At 40.8% G+C, this 14,697-nt stretch overlaps 1 protein-coding gene and 1 long non-coding RNA gene across 4 annotated transcripts in view; one reads left to right on the top strand and one right to left on the bottom strand.

Moving 5' to 3' along the window:
• Positions 1–14,697, top strand: part of GPC6 (glypican 6) — a 1,091,050-nt gene that overhangs the window by 1,054,033 nt on the left and 22,320 nt on the right. Inside the window, exon 7 of the mRNA XM_029936540.1 lies at positions 13,789–13,925. Coding sequence (XP_029792400.1) covers positions 13,789–13,925 — 137 coding nt within the window. The remainder of the gene's footprint in view (positions 1–13,788; positions 13,926–14,697) is intronic.
• On the bottom strand, positions 916–14,186 carry LOC115289382. 3 transcript variants are annotated; one of them, XR_003907595.1, is made up of 4 exons: positions 13,567–14,186; positions 13,183–13,273; positions 9,072–9,222; positions 916–954 (listed from the first exon to the last, which is right to left on the bottom strand). It is a non-coding gene; the product is annotated as an uncharacterized LOC115289382 (long non-coding RNA). The 3 variants fall into 3 exon arrangements; XR_003907597.1 differs by having other exon boundaries at positions 917–954; positions 9,156–9,222; XR_003907596.1 differs by lacking the exons at positions 916–954; positions 9,072–9,222 and adding an exon at positions 12,072–12,804.

Below are 14,697 nucleotides of genomic sequence, written 5' to 3'. Positions count from 1 at the left end.
ACTAAACAGGTGAGTGTTTGCGTGTGCGTGTGTGTGTGTGTTTAATTGAATTGACTACTCATAAATAGACCCTGAGCAGTCATTTCTCCATGAAATAGGGGAGTTTACAAGAGAGACATTCCTTCCTATGGCAATAAGTTATTTTGCAAGTGAAAACATCTAGAATTTAAATTTCAACTTAATTTGAAGTCAGAATTTAAATTTACCCTCTGCCGACTCTTCTACTTCATTCATTCATTCATTTGCCATCTCTTGAGTTCTACCATAAACCAGGCATTTTGCCAGATGGGACACTCATTTCCTAGGATGCCATGAACACAAAGGTCCAGCCCCTATGTCACCTGCATTCTGGGAGGGAAGACCCACTACAATAAATGGGGAAATCTGTCCGACAGGAAAAACCAGAGGGATCTCTTGGAGCACATCCTGGGAAGTGACTGTGGAGGTCACAGGAGGAATCCCTTGGGGGACATTGGAGCTGAGACTCACAGGAAGAACTATCCACTAAACCATGCTCTCTCTTTCCAATGTATAGATATCTGCTTGAGGTAGAGTTCATAGACATCCTTGGGTCTTATGATTCAGACTTATGTTCTTGGGTGCACTTATTAGTATCTCATTCTGTTGTTCCTCAAAATCCCTTAAGCCAAAATCACTGGCAATTCAACTTGAAGCGATTCCCAATTAGACTCATGAAGGAAAAGGCAGAACATTGTGTTATGTCATAAATGTAACATGATGGGTGCAAAAAATATCATTTATTTTCTATCACATATGGGGCGCCTGGGTGGCTCAGTCAGTTAAGTCTCCGACTTCGGCTCAGGTCAGATCTCACGTTCGTGGGTTCGAGCCCCGCGTCAGGCTCTGTGCTGACAACTAGCTCAGAGCCTGGAGCCTGCTTCCAGTTCTGTGTCTCCTTCTCTCTCTGCCCCCCATTTCATGCTCTGTCTTTCTCTGTATCAAAAATAAATAAAACATTTAAAAAAATTATTTTCTATCACATACAACAAATCTACATAATTAAGTATAAATGAAATCACATATACCCAGAAGAGATTTATATACTATTTTTTGCCTATTTCATAAAATATTTAGGACAACCCATCTCTACCCTAAATTACTTTAGAATTTCAATACATCTGATTTCCCCGTATGACTTTCTGAATATTTGTCTGTGTGTATCTGAATATTTGTCTGTGAGTTACCTTTCCAATATGTGAACCTCTTGGCAAGGACACTCCCTCATGGATGGAATCATGTTTGCAATACCTTTCTTAAGAAGGTCCTGCACAATTCCTGCTACCTCAGGTGAGCAAAGGAAGCTTCTCATTCCCTGGTAAGTTCCAAATATCTACAGTGGCTTCAGAGAAAGAGGCTAAAATAGACATCTGTTTCTCAGCTGCAGTATGAAAGAATACAGCCTCAAACAACTGGAATTAACTGATGGACTCTAAAATATTCAGGAGTAAAATAAAAAAAAATAAAATAAAATAAAATAAAATATTCAGGAGTGCCCAAACTCAAAATGTAACACTTTGCTATGCCTCCTCCCCTTTTTTTAAAAGTAGCAGACACACTTTTAATGCCCTGGATTTCATTGCCTACCTATGAAATTTCAATATTTTAGGAGTAACGAAATATTAAAGGAGTAACTTCAAGTGGTTATATGCTAAATTGAATCATGGCATTATGTCAATCCCAAGTAGAAGTAGAAATTCTATAAGGATTTTCTGAGTATTGTCAAAGACCTACGAAGAAGTAATAGTTGGCAAAGAATCAGAAGTTTTTCACCAAGACTGGATGTTCAGGACATCAATCTTCATTTCACATGGGCAAAACTGGGCTATTAAACATAAAAACTTTATCTGGCAGTTTTCTGAATCAGTGCTTTTGTCCAGGACAATTCTATACAAAGGGATCAATCCCAGGCCATTGTCATGATCTTACTGACAACATTAGGAAATAAAGGGAAAGTGGAAGAAATCTGTTCTTCAAACCACAAAGAATTGCTAAAGATTTTTATTTCATAGCGATAGAATAGATGGTGGTGGAAACAGGTCTGTTACTCAATACCCAAATGGCTTTAACATGCCTTATATAACTGCTAGAAATACTGAATTCATTCTCTTCTTTTGAGAATGCATCTGAGATCCTCCTCTCCTGCTTTATGAAGACCACATATCTATTAACCTAGTTTAGAATCAGCACTTGCCACAATACATGCTCTAGATCAGGGAAAGCTCCTTGGGGAAGTCTGCACCTACCCTACCCAGATAATGCCTGAGAAACGACAGAGAACAAAGTTAGCAACCAAGGAAGGAAGAGCAGACTTCAAAAGCTCAGAGCAAAGAGTGAGCAAGCAAAGACTGGAGAGACCCAAGGTCAGAATGAAGCAAAAAGAGAATTTACCAGGTGATGGTCAGAGAAAAATCCACTCTCAGCACTGAAACTAGCTATAAATCACAAAGAACAAAGCAAAGCAAGCAAAAAGGTTGGTGGCTTAGTCTCAATGTCAATCACAAGAGGAAGAACAAGAATATGCTTATGCTTTGTGGTCAAGCCTTGTCTATATGGATCCACAGAACTGCTCAAGAGGGAAAGTGACTTACTTTGGGTCAGGCCACAAATCTCAAGTCCTCTTTACACTAGACATTGATATCTGTCTTTGGAAATGTTTAAATAGAGTCTAAGTGAGCGCCTGTCAAGAATAGCCTAGAAACTTTGGACAATAGGGACTCTGCTGAGCCTCCAAATTTCATGATTCAATGACAAAACCATTCCTTGAAATTATTTCTATTTTCACACTTGAGAAGTAAACAATACCACAATTTCACTACCCACTGTGCAAAATAATACTTTTATTCATATGCATTTCTGCAGACCTAATGACTCCCTGTCTTTTTCTTTTCACCGTTGAATTCAGTGTTAGTTCAGTGTCCGACTGTCATCTCCAAGGTATATAGAATGCTTACCACCCGACTTGCCTAAAATGTAATACCATAGGGAATGAGGCACGATCAGAACATGAGGTATAAACATGAATATTTAAAAATGTATTGTTTTCTTAAAATGGATGTCAAAAATCTGACCTGAGCAGCATAGGAAGGTATTTCTGGTTTTCCCATATTTATTCCACCAGGAGGACCAGTGCTTTGCCAGAAAAATACCTCATCTGTCTTCTCAGAGTCATGCTCTCACTCCTGTATCATCACATAGTCAAGAAACCAACCCTGAAGCCAGAGGGAATGACACAGACTCTAAATTTTTCATCCAATTCCCAATCCTCTGAGAAACTCAACAAAACTAAGCATTGTCTTTTTGAACTTCAAGGATTCTGTCACTTCCTACTGGTTTTTTCATCTTTCTTAGTTTTTCCTACAAAATGCATGTGTGTTTGTCTCCTTCAGGAGTAATGTGAAAAGCACCACACCACAGGGAAAGATACATAATGTTTTTCAAAAAATATGGTAAAATTTTAAAATATTTTGAAAAACATGGTAAGAGGCCAGAGCTTATTATTGGATTCCCGGGGAATGTCTGAAAGTCCAGAATGTAAGGCTAGGTGTAGATTGTCTAGTGATTCAGGCCTTCAGCACAATGCTTGGTGTTGTGTCATGTGACCAAAGTCTACTCTGGGTTCACTGACAAACTGTGTTCAACAGGACCCTACTGTCATCCCCAAGACTTAGTTAATAGTTTCCTGAAAGGAAACATGTTGTGAGTGTCCCTGCATTCCAGGACCTCCCCAAACATTACACTATAAACAATTTGAGACATGAAAAATAACACCAAAGACTTTCACACACTCAAAAGCACTGGGAGTTGAAGTTCTAGTAAATAGGATGCTAAAAACACATCAGCAGAAGGGACTTGAGTCTAGACCTGAACATAAATTAAGTGGCTAGATTGAGCAGTTCTTGTGTCTTCAGCTTCCTCGTTGAGCCAAATGGCGTTAGTAACCCCTACTCCTTAAGAATATTCGGGGGGATTGTGTTTACAGATATTTGGCCACATCGGAAGACTTAGTGTTCCCAATGTGACTTCAGAACTTTACTCTCCTCCAGACAGTCTGTATGTGTTTTCAAGTGAGTGTGAGAAGTTGTGAACAGGTTCATTCACAGACCTCTGTTTGATCACTGAAGAAATATACACGACTTGAATTCTAATGCAGGCTCACACCGTGAATTGAATGACTTGGTGCTGTAATAAAAGATCATTCTTCTCTAGAGTAAAGCTGGACCAGGTCACGGTCTCTGAAACTGGATTATTAAACCCTCGGGTTGCAAGAAAAGTATTATATACTGTGAATTTCCCTTAACTTGACCAAGCAAAGTGCCTTGTGTATGAGGTAAAAGGGAGGCTGACTTTGTTTCTTTAAACAGATTGTTTTCCCAAACTAACAAATGACCTTCAGCCTATAAAATATTCACATTGTTTTCCCCCCTCAATATGTATTATTTAGTGTATAGCCCTTTAAATATTAACTATCTTTTTTCTAAAGATATGGTATATATTATTTACATCCAGTTACATTATGTTTTCATACAGATGAAATAGGCACATTGGAATCTTTCAGAAATCATGAACAAATAGGCATCGAACCGGGTGCACACAACAGGTATCCAGTGAAGTGAATTTTGGTGTGGGCATGATTGACTGAGGGTAGCAGGTGGCTTTCTCACAGCTCACTTCTCACACTTCACAGGGAAGATCTAAGAGAAAGAGAAGGTCCAGTATAGATGGACTTTGGGCCTCAAGTAGGCAGATGGACAGCCATGGAAAAAAAATCTCTTGGGGGAGAGCAAATGTGCCCCATCAAAGGATCCACACAGGAGATAAAGGTAATAATAGTTCAAAAACACCCCAAATCAGTATTTAATAGGTCACTTGCTTAGAAACCCAAAGGGAAGTTACTGGAAATAGTGTGTCTTTGTAAGGATTGTAAAGGCAGCTTAAGGTGGGATTCATTCCATTTTTACTTCAACTCTCATGTTTTTTTTCCCCAAGCCAACTTTGCCGTTGAGATCTCCAAGGCTCTTCTGTCATACCTGTGTAAATTACACCTAGAATGACATTTGAGATGACAGGAGACTAGAATCCTAATTAGAGGATCGGAGGGGCCATCTGAGACCTCCCTCTCACTCAGGGGATAATCAGGTCCAGGGAAAGCACTTCTTTTTGGAAGGCCGGCCGAATTTGTCCGTGTCTCCCTTATTCTCCAAAGCAAAGTCCAGAAGAGGGTAGCTGGCAGATAATCGATCATTTTTGAAATCTTACTTCCCTTAGAAGATCATCGGCAGCACTGTTCATGTATTTATTCACTCAACAAATATTTCATAAGTACCCAAGACACACACAACACTTTACCGAGTCTCTGCTGCAGAGCAGGTACACACTGGGAGTTAGGAAATCACAGATGCTTCTTAGCAAAAGGAGGAGCTGCCGACCAGGGCAGTGGCTAAAAGCAGTGGCTTCTGCATGGATAAAACCACCCCATTGTCGGAAGTGAAAACTTGAGGGACCATGCTGCATTTTCTGTTTTTAACCCTTCTGCATAGAAATGACTAATTATCGAGCTTCCTAATCATTCCCGTGGCAAGATTTAGTGGCCATGAAACAGCAAATATTAGCAAAGACTCATTTGCTTGGGAGGAAATGTAGCTCTCCCCAGAAATTGTCAGGCAAATTGATATCAGTTCTACGGTAGCACTTTGCTTAACCTCAGCATATTTGCTCTGTGTCTTTTTACTGCTTCCAGCACAGGGATGCTAGGAATCTTTCAAGGGAAGTGAGTAGGCACTGGCCATATTTGTATCCCCAGAGTATAGCATTAAACTGACTTAGAGACGGCACATAAGAACTGTTTAATGAAAAATGTTAGCAACAAAAGCCTTTTTCTTATTTAACCAAAGTAATGGAACTTTTTCTGAATTACAATACACTTCGCTATCTCATTAAACTGATTTCAGCAAATGTTTTTGTTTGCTAAGTCACTGACTCAAAATACAGTGTGTCATTCCCTGTGCAAGCTCCAAAGTCTTTTGATCTCACACCTCTACTAGCAAAAGGCAGAATCATCGACACCCGTTAATAACTGTTTATCCATAAATTATATACAAGTACTACTGAACTAATATATTTTCTATAACTTGTAAAAGGTGTCCGAAAAGTAGCAAATTTTAAAGAAAGGGGTAAAACCAAGAATCATTATTATTTTTACTTTGTAATGTGGCAGATGTGTCAAGAGTAAGCCTGCCATTTTAATGTTTTCCCTTGTTAATTACTTTCTTTCATTTCAAACAGTTTTCACAGTTTGAAGTGAAAGAAATCTGAGTGCCTTGCAAAAGTCATTTTAAGTCACTCGTCCATTTAATTAGTTAAAATTTCATAATCTAACCCGTAAGTGCATTTAACCAGTATGTGTGGGCCGTGATAGATTTCAATATCCCAGGAATAAGATAATGGAAGAGAGAGCTACCACTGTGAGCTCCCTTCCACTCTGAAAGTCTTACTCTTTCCACAGGATCGTTGAGAAATGGTCATCATATCTGTATATAGATAGATTACCATATCAATCTGTAGATAGATTAAATATTAGGAAAGCTTACTTCTTCATACTTTTATATTTAAGAAATAGAGATAGAAGTTCTCATGTTTTCATCCTGAATCATATTGAATCATCTTGCACATTTCAGAGATGTACATATACCTCCACTACCAGCCCAACATCCATGCTCCAGACACATGACTATAGGACATGTTCCTCTCAAGTCGGGGGTGAAGAGTAATGATTCTGAAGCCTACACTTGAATTTGAGTCTCATGTCCACCATTGACTGCATGTGGGGCAAGTCTCCTCACCTTTCAAAGACCGTGTTTCCCACTTGCAAAAGAGCATAATGATAATATGTCAGCACCAACAGAACTGAGGATTGCGTGAGTGTCTGAGCCCAGTGAAAGCTCAGTCATCTCCCAACTACTCTGAGTCGGTCACTGCCCTGTGCTGAATTCAACAAGCTCTTAAATACCATGTGTCCTGACAACAATGTTTCATTTCTTTTCCCAACTTTTCATTATTTTTAACTCTTTCAAACAAAACTGAAATGGTTGAAGAAAATAATAAAATGAACATCCATATAGTTCTCGTGTAGACTCAATGAAGGTTGATTTTTTGCTCTTTTCAAGTCAGTAAAAAACAAGGTTGCAGGATACAGAAATCAATGTACAGAAATCAGCTGCATTTCTATACACCAATAATGAAGCAACAGAAAGAGAAATCAAGAAATTGATCCCATTTACAATTGCACGAAGAACATTGAAATATCTAGGAATAAACCTAACCAAAGATGTAAAAGATGTATATACTGAAAACTATAGAAAAGATAAGAAGGAAATTGAAGACAGAAAGAAATGGAAAAACATTCCATGCTTATGGATTGGAAGAACAAATATTGTTAAAATTTCAATTCTACCCAAAGCAATCTACATATTCAATGCAATTTCAATCAAAATTACACCAGCATTTGTCTCAAAGCTAGAACAAACAATCCTAAAATTTGTATGGAACCACAAAAGACCCCAACTAGTCAGAGTAATGTTGAAAAAGAAAACCAAAATGGGAAGCATCACAATTCTGGACTTTAACCACTACCACAGATCTGTAATCATCAAGGCAGTATGATATTGGCACAGAAACAGACACATAGACCAATGGAATAGAATAGAGAAACCAGAAGTGAACCCACAAATGTATGGCCAACTAATCTTAGACAAAGCAGGAAAGAATATCCAATGGAAAAACAGTCTCTTTAGCGAATGGTGCTGGGAAAAGTGGACAGCAACATCCAGAAGAATGAAACTGGACCACTTTCTTACACCATACACAAAAATAAACTCAAAATGGATGAAAAACCTAAATGTGACACAGGAAACTATCAAAACCCTAGAGGAGAAAACAGGCAACAATCTCTTTGACCTCAACTGCAGCACCTTCTTACTTGACACATCTCTGAAGGCAAGGAAAATAAAAGCAAAAATGAACTGTTGGGACCTCATCAAGATAAAAAGCTTCAACATAAATCTTTTAAAAGCAAAGATGGTCTCCTACATAAACACAATACAATGATTACACTTAAGAATATTATCAGTAATTCAATAATATCATCTACTGTCTATTCTTTATTCAAAATTCTCCAGTTGTCTCAAACTAGGTATTTACCTCTTCCAAATCCAAGATTCAGTAAAGTCCATACCTAGCATTAGGTTGTTACATTTTTAGTTTCTTTTCATCTGCAACAGTCTTCCTGCCTTTTTATAATTTTTACCTCTTTCGAAGAGTTGAGGCCAGTTGCCTTATATCCCACACACTGAATGTACTTGATCATTTATTTATGGTGTTACTTACTTTTTCCCTGTATCCCCAATATCTCCTGTGAACTGGAACTATTTGGGGCAAGATCTTTTTTTAAATGAAATTATCAGACACTAGTCCTTCGATCAGCCTTCCTGCTCTTTGATTTTGCTAATTCCTTTGTCCTTAATGATCACTGCACCTTGTCAGTTTCCTCACTCTTTTGTCTAATTTGGCAATTCTGTACGGGTGGTTATGAAATCTGTACCTCTGTCTTCCTCTAATCAGCACCTTCTGCTCAGCCTTCAACAAAGAGTCTATGCTCTTACGGGTACCAGGAGTTGAAATTGTCAGAAATGAGAATAAACTCCACACAGATAAGTTCTAGAAGAGGGTCATGTTTTCCCTGTGGTCCCCAACAGTGTGTATTTGGATCAGAGCCCCGTGGTGTGACAGCAGTTAACTTTCAAAACCTCTTGGTGGCACAGATGCAAATCCCTGAATACTCAGGTATTACTAGTATCACTAATATTACAGTATTAGCTATGTAACCTGGGACAGATGGTAAATATAGCTTGCAAGTATTTGAGAAAGTTAGTTTGTCCTAGAATAGTTTATGGGGGAAGCAGAGAAAAGGCACTGCTGACTGCTGTAAATTCTCTAAGTGACCCCAGGCCTCTGTTCCCATCAGATTTGCATTAGTATAATGAATCAGGACTCACTGTTACTTCAGCAAGGCGTTTTTACTCACAGTTCTTGCTAATTCTTGCTGATATAAAGCTTAGCTCACTGTTGTGTGCGCTTACATTTCCATGAAGAAATTTCTTAAAACCAACTCAGGTCTGGAGCTACAGCAAAGTGGTCACACACATTCTGCAGAAATAAAAATAAGAGAAAATGAGAAAATATTTCTAAACAGTGTAAGGATTGAGACACTTGCATGATACTGAAAAAAACTGCAATCAATCAGCTATCCTTTGGAATCAAAGGCATGTGCCTCCCTGGTGGCTAGTAGGGTCCCTTTTTTCCAACTTGTCCACATAGGCAACCTAGGCTGGAAGCCCATTGGCCGATGTTTCCGTGCAGAACGTTAAAACAGCATTTATATCTCGTGCTGCTCCTTTGCTGTTATGTCCTCCGATTGCACCGTGGAAACGCCTGGCTACTGAAATGCCAGAGAGAACACGACCTGATTACAAAATGCCCTGTGTGACTCCAAGAGGGCCCACGTTGCTCCTCACATAGACAGATACAGCCCATCTCTGCTCCTGCCTTTCTGACATGAGTGCGCGTTGTGGGACCACACGATTTTGTATTAGCAAGATTGCCTGTGGCAGATTGGGACAATTAAATCTGTTTTTCCAATCAATATATTATTATTATTAATCTACCTTGTGCTAAGATGTGTACGATCACCTTTTCCTGGTTTGCTGGGACTTCCCAGTTTAACGCTGAAAATATGGTGTGTCCTAGAATCCCCCATGTCCCAGGAGAACTGGGGTAACTGGCCAGCTGGCTCATCTAAGCACTGAGGGTGACCAGTTCGAGCCCTGTCCTTGCATCAAGAAGCATGTGGTCTTAGAATCAGAAGAGTAAGCCAATTATAGAAGCTTGGAGTACCCAGTACTTAGAATCATGAACGGGGCACTGTGGCCACAGAAAACTGAATCCAACGAATTGGGAGGCCACAGAATCCTCCCTGAAAGACACAGTGCTTGAGTGTGGTTTAAAGAATGAGCAGCACAGCATACACAAGTAAATTTTCCAAACCTCAAAAGAGGAGATACCTGTGAGATGTCATAACGTTTTATTCTTTCTCTGTCTCAAAATATGTATGTTTGGTTCAGATTCCCACAGTGTAAAGGAGGGATTCTTAGCATTAAATAAGCAGAAGGGAGAATGGTCATTCCTGGTGTGCTTTATTATGGGACAGATACCCCCTACAGTACTTTAGTAATAAATAAAGCTAGTGGTAGTTTTCTGAATTAGTTATGAATATGTAATACCCGGTGCTTTTTCTGGGACTTGTGTTTGAGAACAGTGAGAATGAGTGGCTTTGGGGTGGCATCCCAGGTTGCAAAGGTTAGAGACACTAATGTGACACCTTGTGGAACAAATCAAGTGAGGGAGTTCATTTTTGACATGCTTTATTTTGAAAACACTCAAAGGTACTGGAAAATGCTTTTTGAAAAATATATATATATTTCCATCTGGATTCATTCACCATTAAAAATTTGCCACATTTTCTATCTTGCTCTATCTCTATACATCTGTGTGATGATGATGATGATGAAGATGGTGATGATGATGAAGATGATTCCTGAAACATTTTAGAGTATGTTTTAGAAACCATAACCCTTTAATTCTAAATAGTCCCATGTATCTCTTCTAAAAACATGACATTCTCCTATGTGACCACAGTATGAGCTCATATTTGGAAAATTAAACACCAATACAATATTATGTGATACAAAGGCAATATTAAAATTTTGCCAACTATCTCCATAATATCCTTTCTGGCAATTATTTTTCTGATCTAGTGACCTATCCAGAATCCGACACTGCATTTGAATCCCGTGTCTCTTACTCTTCTTAATCGAGAAGACATCTTCAGCCCGCCCTTGTCTTTTATGAGTCACATATTTGGAATATACAAGCCAGTTGTCCTATAGAGTGTCCACCAACTTGGACATTGTGTTTGTCGGACGTGACCTCATGATTGGATCCAGGTTAGGAATTTTAGCTACATAAGTGATGTGTCCTTCTTGTCACCTCACATCCAGAGGTGCCTAAAATCACGGTGTCCCACTACTACTTTGACCCCTTGGTTAAGGTGGGGCCTGTCGAGTTTCTGCTCTGTAGAGTGACCAGTTTCCTTTTGTAATAATGGGTAATCTGCGGGGAGTGCGTGGAGATTGTGTAAGCATCCTATTCCCCATCAAACTTACGCCCGGTGTTTTTTGCATTTGTACCAGTTTGTTAGGGGTGCTGTAACCAAGTACCACCGAGTGGGTGGCTTGCAACAGACATATATTGTCTCACAGCTGGAGGACTAGACGTCTAAGATCAAGATGTCAGAAGGGTTGGTTCCTTCTGGGATTGTAATGGAGAATCTGTCCCCTGACTCTCTCCTAGCACCCGCTGGTTTTCTGGCAATCTTTGTCGTTCCTTGGATTGTAGATGCATCACCCTGATCAATGCCTTCATCTCCACATGCGTATATCTGTGTATATCTGTGCCCATGCCTAAATTCGCCCTTTTTATAAGGACAAAGTCATTTTGGATGAGAGCCCACCCTAATGATCCCACTTTAACCTGCTGTTCTGCAACAGCCCCATTTCCAAATAAAGTCACATTCACAGATACTGTGGTTAGGACTTTGACAGAATTCAACCCACAACAGCATCTATAGATAATGCTTGCTGAGATTAATTATAACTATGATGGTTGCAGAATGGTGATTTTTTTCTGTCATTCTTTCAACATTTATTAGTTGGCCTCTGGGGGTTGTGTCTTCTTGTAATTGATAAACAGGATGTGCATTCATCTATGGCTAGAGAGAAATGGCCACATGTCTTTCAAACAAAAAGTAAAAAGCGAATGCCAACCTGAGCCCACACCTGTGCCCAAGGTGGCAGCAGAAAAGGACCGGGTCTTGTTAAAACACCCATACCCGGTCAGATTGGCCAGGGGTTAGGGTAGCCCATGGGCCAAGGTCAGCGCGAATGGCAGAAGTCAGAGAGTGCAGGTCTCAAGTCATCCTAAACAATGGCTGTGTGCGAGCTCCTTCCTGGCATTGCTTCTGAGTTCCTTTCATGACCTAAAACAAAAGGAACGTTGGAGGAGGTGCCAGGTTCTCAGATTCAGTTCTCTGGCCATTGTTAGCACTTTCAGACATGTCTCGGTACTGAAGCCTCTATCCTCCTCATCAGAATCAGAGACAAGCAAGGGCCAAAGACCGTATAATTCTGGAACTACTAAGAAACATGACTGGGACAGAGATCTTATATTCCTTTGTGTTCACTCTTAAACCTAACAAAAGAGCCTTGGAATTTTTTTTTGTAAAACTCTATACTCCATCCCTAGTAAACATAGAATAACTTATTTCCAAAGGCTGTCGATGTCAAATGTATAAATCTCAGTGTTGTCCCTTCGACGATGCTGTGTGGGTGTGCACTCGCGGTGGCTTAAAGAACAGTAATTTATTGTCTCCTGGCTCTGAAGGTGAGAAGTCTGAAACCAAGATGTCAGAAGGACTGGATTTTTCTGAGGCTGTGAGGGAAGGTTCTCTTCCAGGTCCCTCTCATTGGTTGTAGGTAGATGTCTTCTTCCTACTTCTCTCTGCATTGTCTTACCTTTATGCCTATCTCTGTGTCCAAAGTCTCCCTTTTTACAAAAATATCAGTCATAATGGATTAGGGTTATCCTCAAAACCTCATTTTAACTTCCTGGCTTCTGTAAAAAGAAAAACAGAAAACAAGAGAAAAAAACCAAAAAACCAAAAAGCAAAAACCTATGTCCCAACAAGGTCACATTCAGAAGGACTGAGGTTTAGACTTCAGCATATGAATGGAGGGGGGGGCACTTAATCCAACCTATAATGGATGCATTTCAACCACCCACAGACTTTCCCAGTGGTCACATAGGCAGAACAGAAAATCAGGGCTGTGACTGCATGAACCCAGATGTTAATTATGGAACCAAAATGGTACTGATTCCCTGTCTCTATCCTTTCTGCAGGTGAAAAGTCAGTGCTGAGCCTAAAAATAGTCCAGCTGGGTTTCTAAGCTTTTTCCTGCCATCCATCCCTAGGGCTGTGGATTGTACACTTACCTTTTTTTGGAATGACTTTTTTCTTCCTGTGTAGAGATTTTCCCCACATGTTTGGGCTGCTACTCCCCATCCAAGAGTGTGCTATATGGACCTGTCAATTGGTTAAGAGCAGAGGTTACCAGCAGTCGAATTAGTGAGAATATTTATTTCTTACAGAAACAAATAGACCATTGGGAAAAGCATTTTATCTCTCGGTGCATTGTTTCAGTGCATTTATCTGACATCTGAGCAAATGAATTCTAAAGAATACACTTAGGGAATCTGCAGTGGGGAACACCTATTTCTCCCAGCCGGAGAGGGACCCGAAGCCAGTTGAGATGCTTTGTAAGTTTTTAATGGAAAGCATGGGAGGACAGAAAAGATGGAAAAGAAAAAGCCAATTACCTGAGAACTCTCTGCCAGAAGCCAGAGGAAGATTGAGGGAGGAGGTAGGGAGGCTGGCCTGGGCAGTAAATCCTGCTGCTTGGTGTCTCTCCCTTTGAACTGAAAGAGTTCCATTCTAGTCCGATCACAGATTCTCTAACCTTCACCTGTGTCGTGTCCTTGTGTAGAAATGGGCAACGCCTGGGGAGAGTATTCACTCTCTTTCCTTGCTTTCTTGATCAGGTCACAGACATAAAAGAGAAACTGAAGCTCTCTAAAAAGGTCTGGTCGGCATTGCCCTACACCATCTGCAAAGATGAAAGCATGACGGCCGGCACGTCCAACGAGGAGGAATGCTGGAACGGCCACAGCAAAGCCAGGTGAGGGTGGCCCCCCGTGCCTGGGCCGGGGCGGCACGCATCCGGCTCCGGACGCCTTCAGGGGCACCGCTCTGCAGGCCTGTTCATGCAAAACGCGACGGAGGGTGGTGGGGCCCATCCTCACTTAGCGACAGCTGTTCAAAGTGACAAGTTTGATGGGCACCTGGGAGCCCTTACTCTCAAGGTGCCATTAAGCGTGGAATCCTCGTTCTCAATGCCTCGCCTCTGGAGGGGGACGGAGGAATGGTGACAGATGCCAGGTTCCAGATATCCTGAAATCACAAAGAGCCTTTTATGTTCACTTAATGACTTTAAGACAGCGGAGCTATTTTTATCCGCAGTTAAATTTGCATGGCTTTCTGTTTTTTCCCTTAGCAAGTTAAACAGGAAGTGAGAGTCCAACGGTAATGTCTCTCACTGTTGGAGCAAAACAGTTTTTGATGTGCTCATTGGAAGGGAAAGGGAAAAAGAAAATGACCAAGAGACAACCAGGAAGGTGCCTTAGAGGTTCCCTGCCCCAAAAAGTCCCACTGGGACCTCGTGATGAGAAATGGTTCTGTTCCCACCCTGCTGCTTGGCTGCCTGGTGCTGCTGCCCCTTGATATGGACCTTCTGAATTTCTTAATTCAGCCCAGAAATGGGGTTGGCCCGAGTTTTCATAGGGTGGAGGAGTTGGACAGGGGTACTGGCTGGGAGCTGGCAAGCAGAGCAAGCCACCAGGAGAGGAGGCTGCCCGAGCACACCTCAGCGGGGATGCAGGTGGGCAGAGCAG

This window comes from Suricata suricatta, chromosome 4 (genome assembly GCF_006229205.1).
Source record: "Suricata suricatta isolate VVHF042 chromosome 4, meerkat_22Aug2017_6uvM2_HiC, whole genome shotgun sequence".
NCBI classification, from domain to species: Eukaryota; Metazoa; Chordata; class Mammalia; order Carnivora; family Herpestidae; genus Suricata; species Suricata suricatta.
This window is presented reverse-complemented; position numbering and strand designations above follow the sequence as displayed.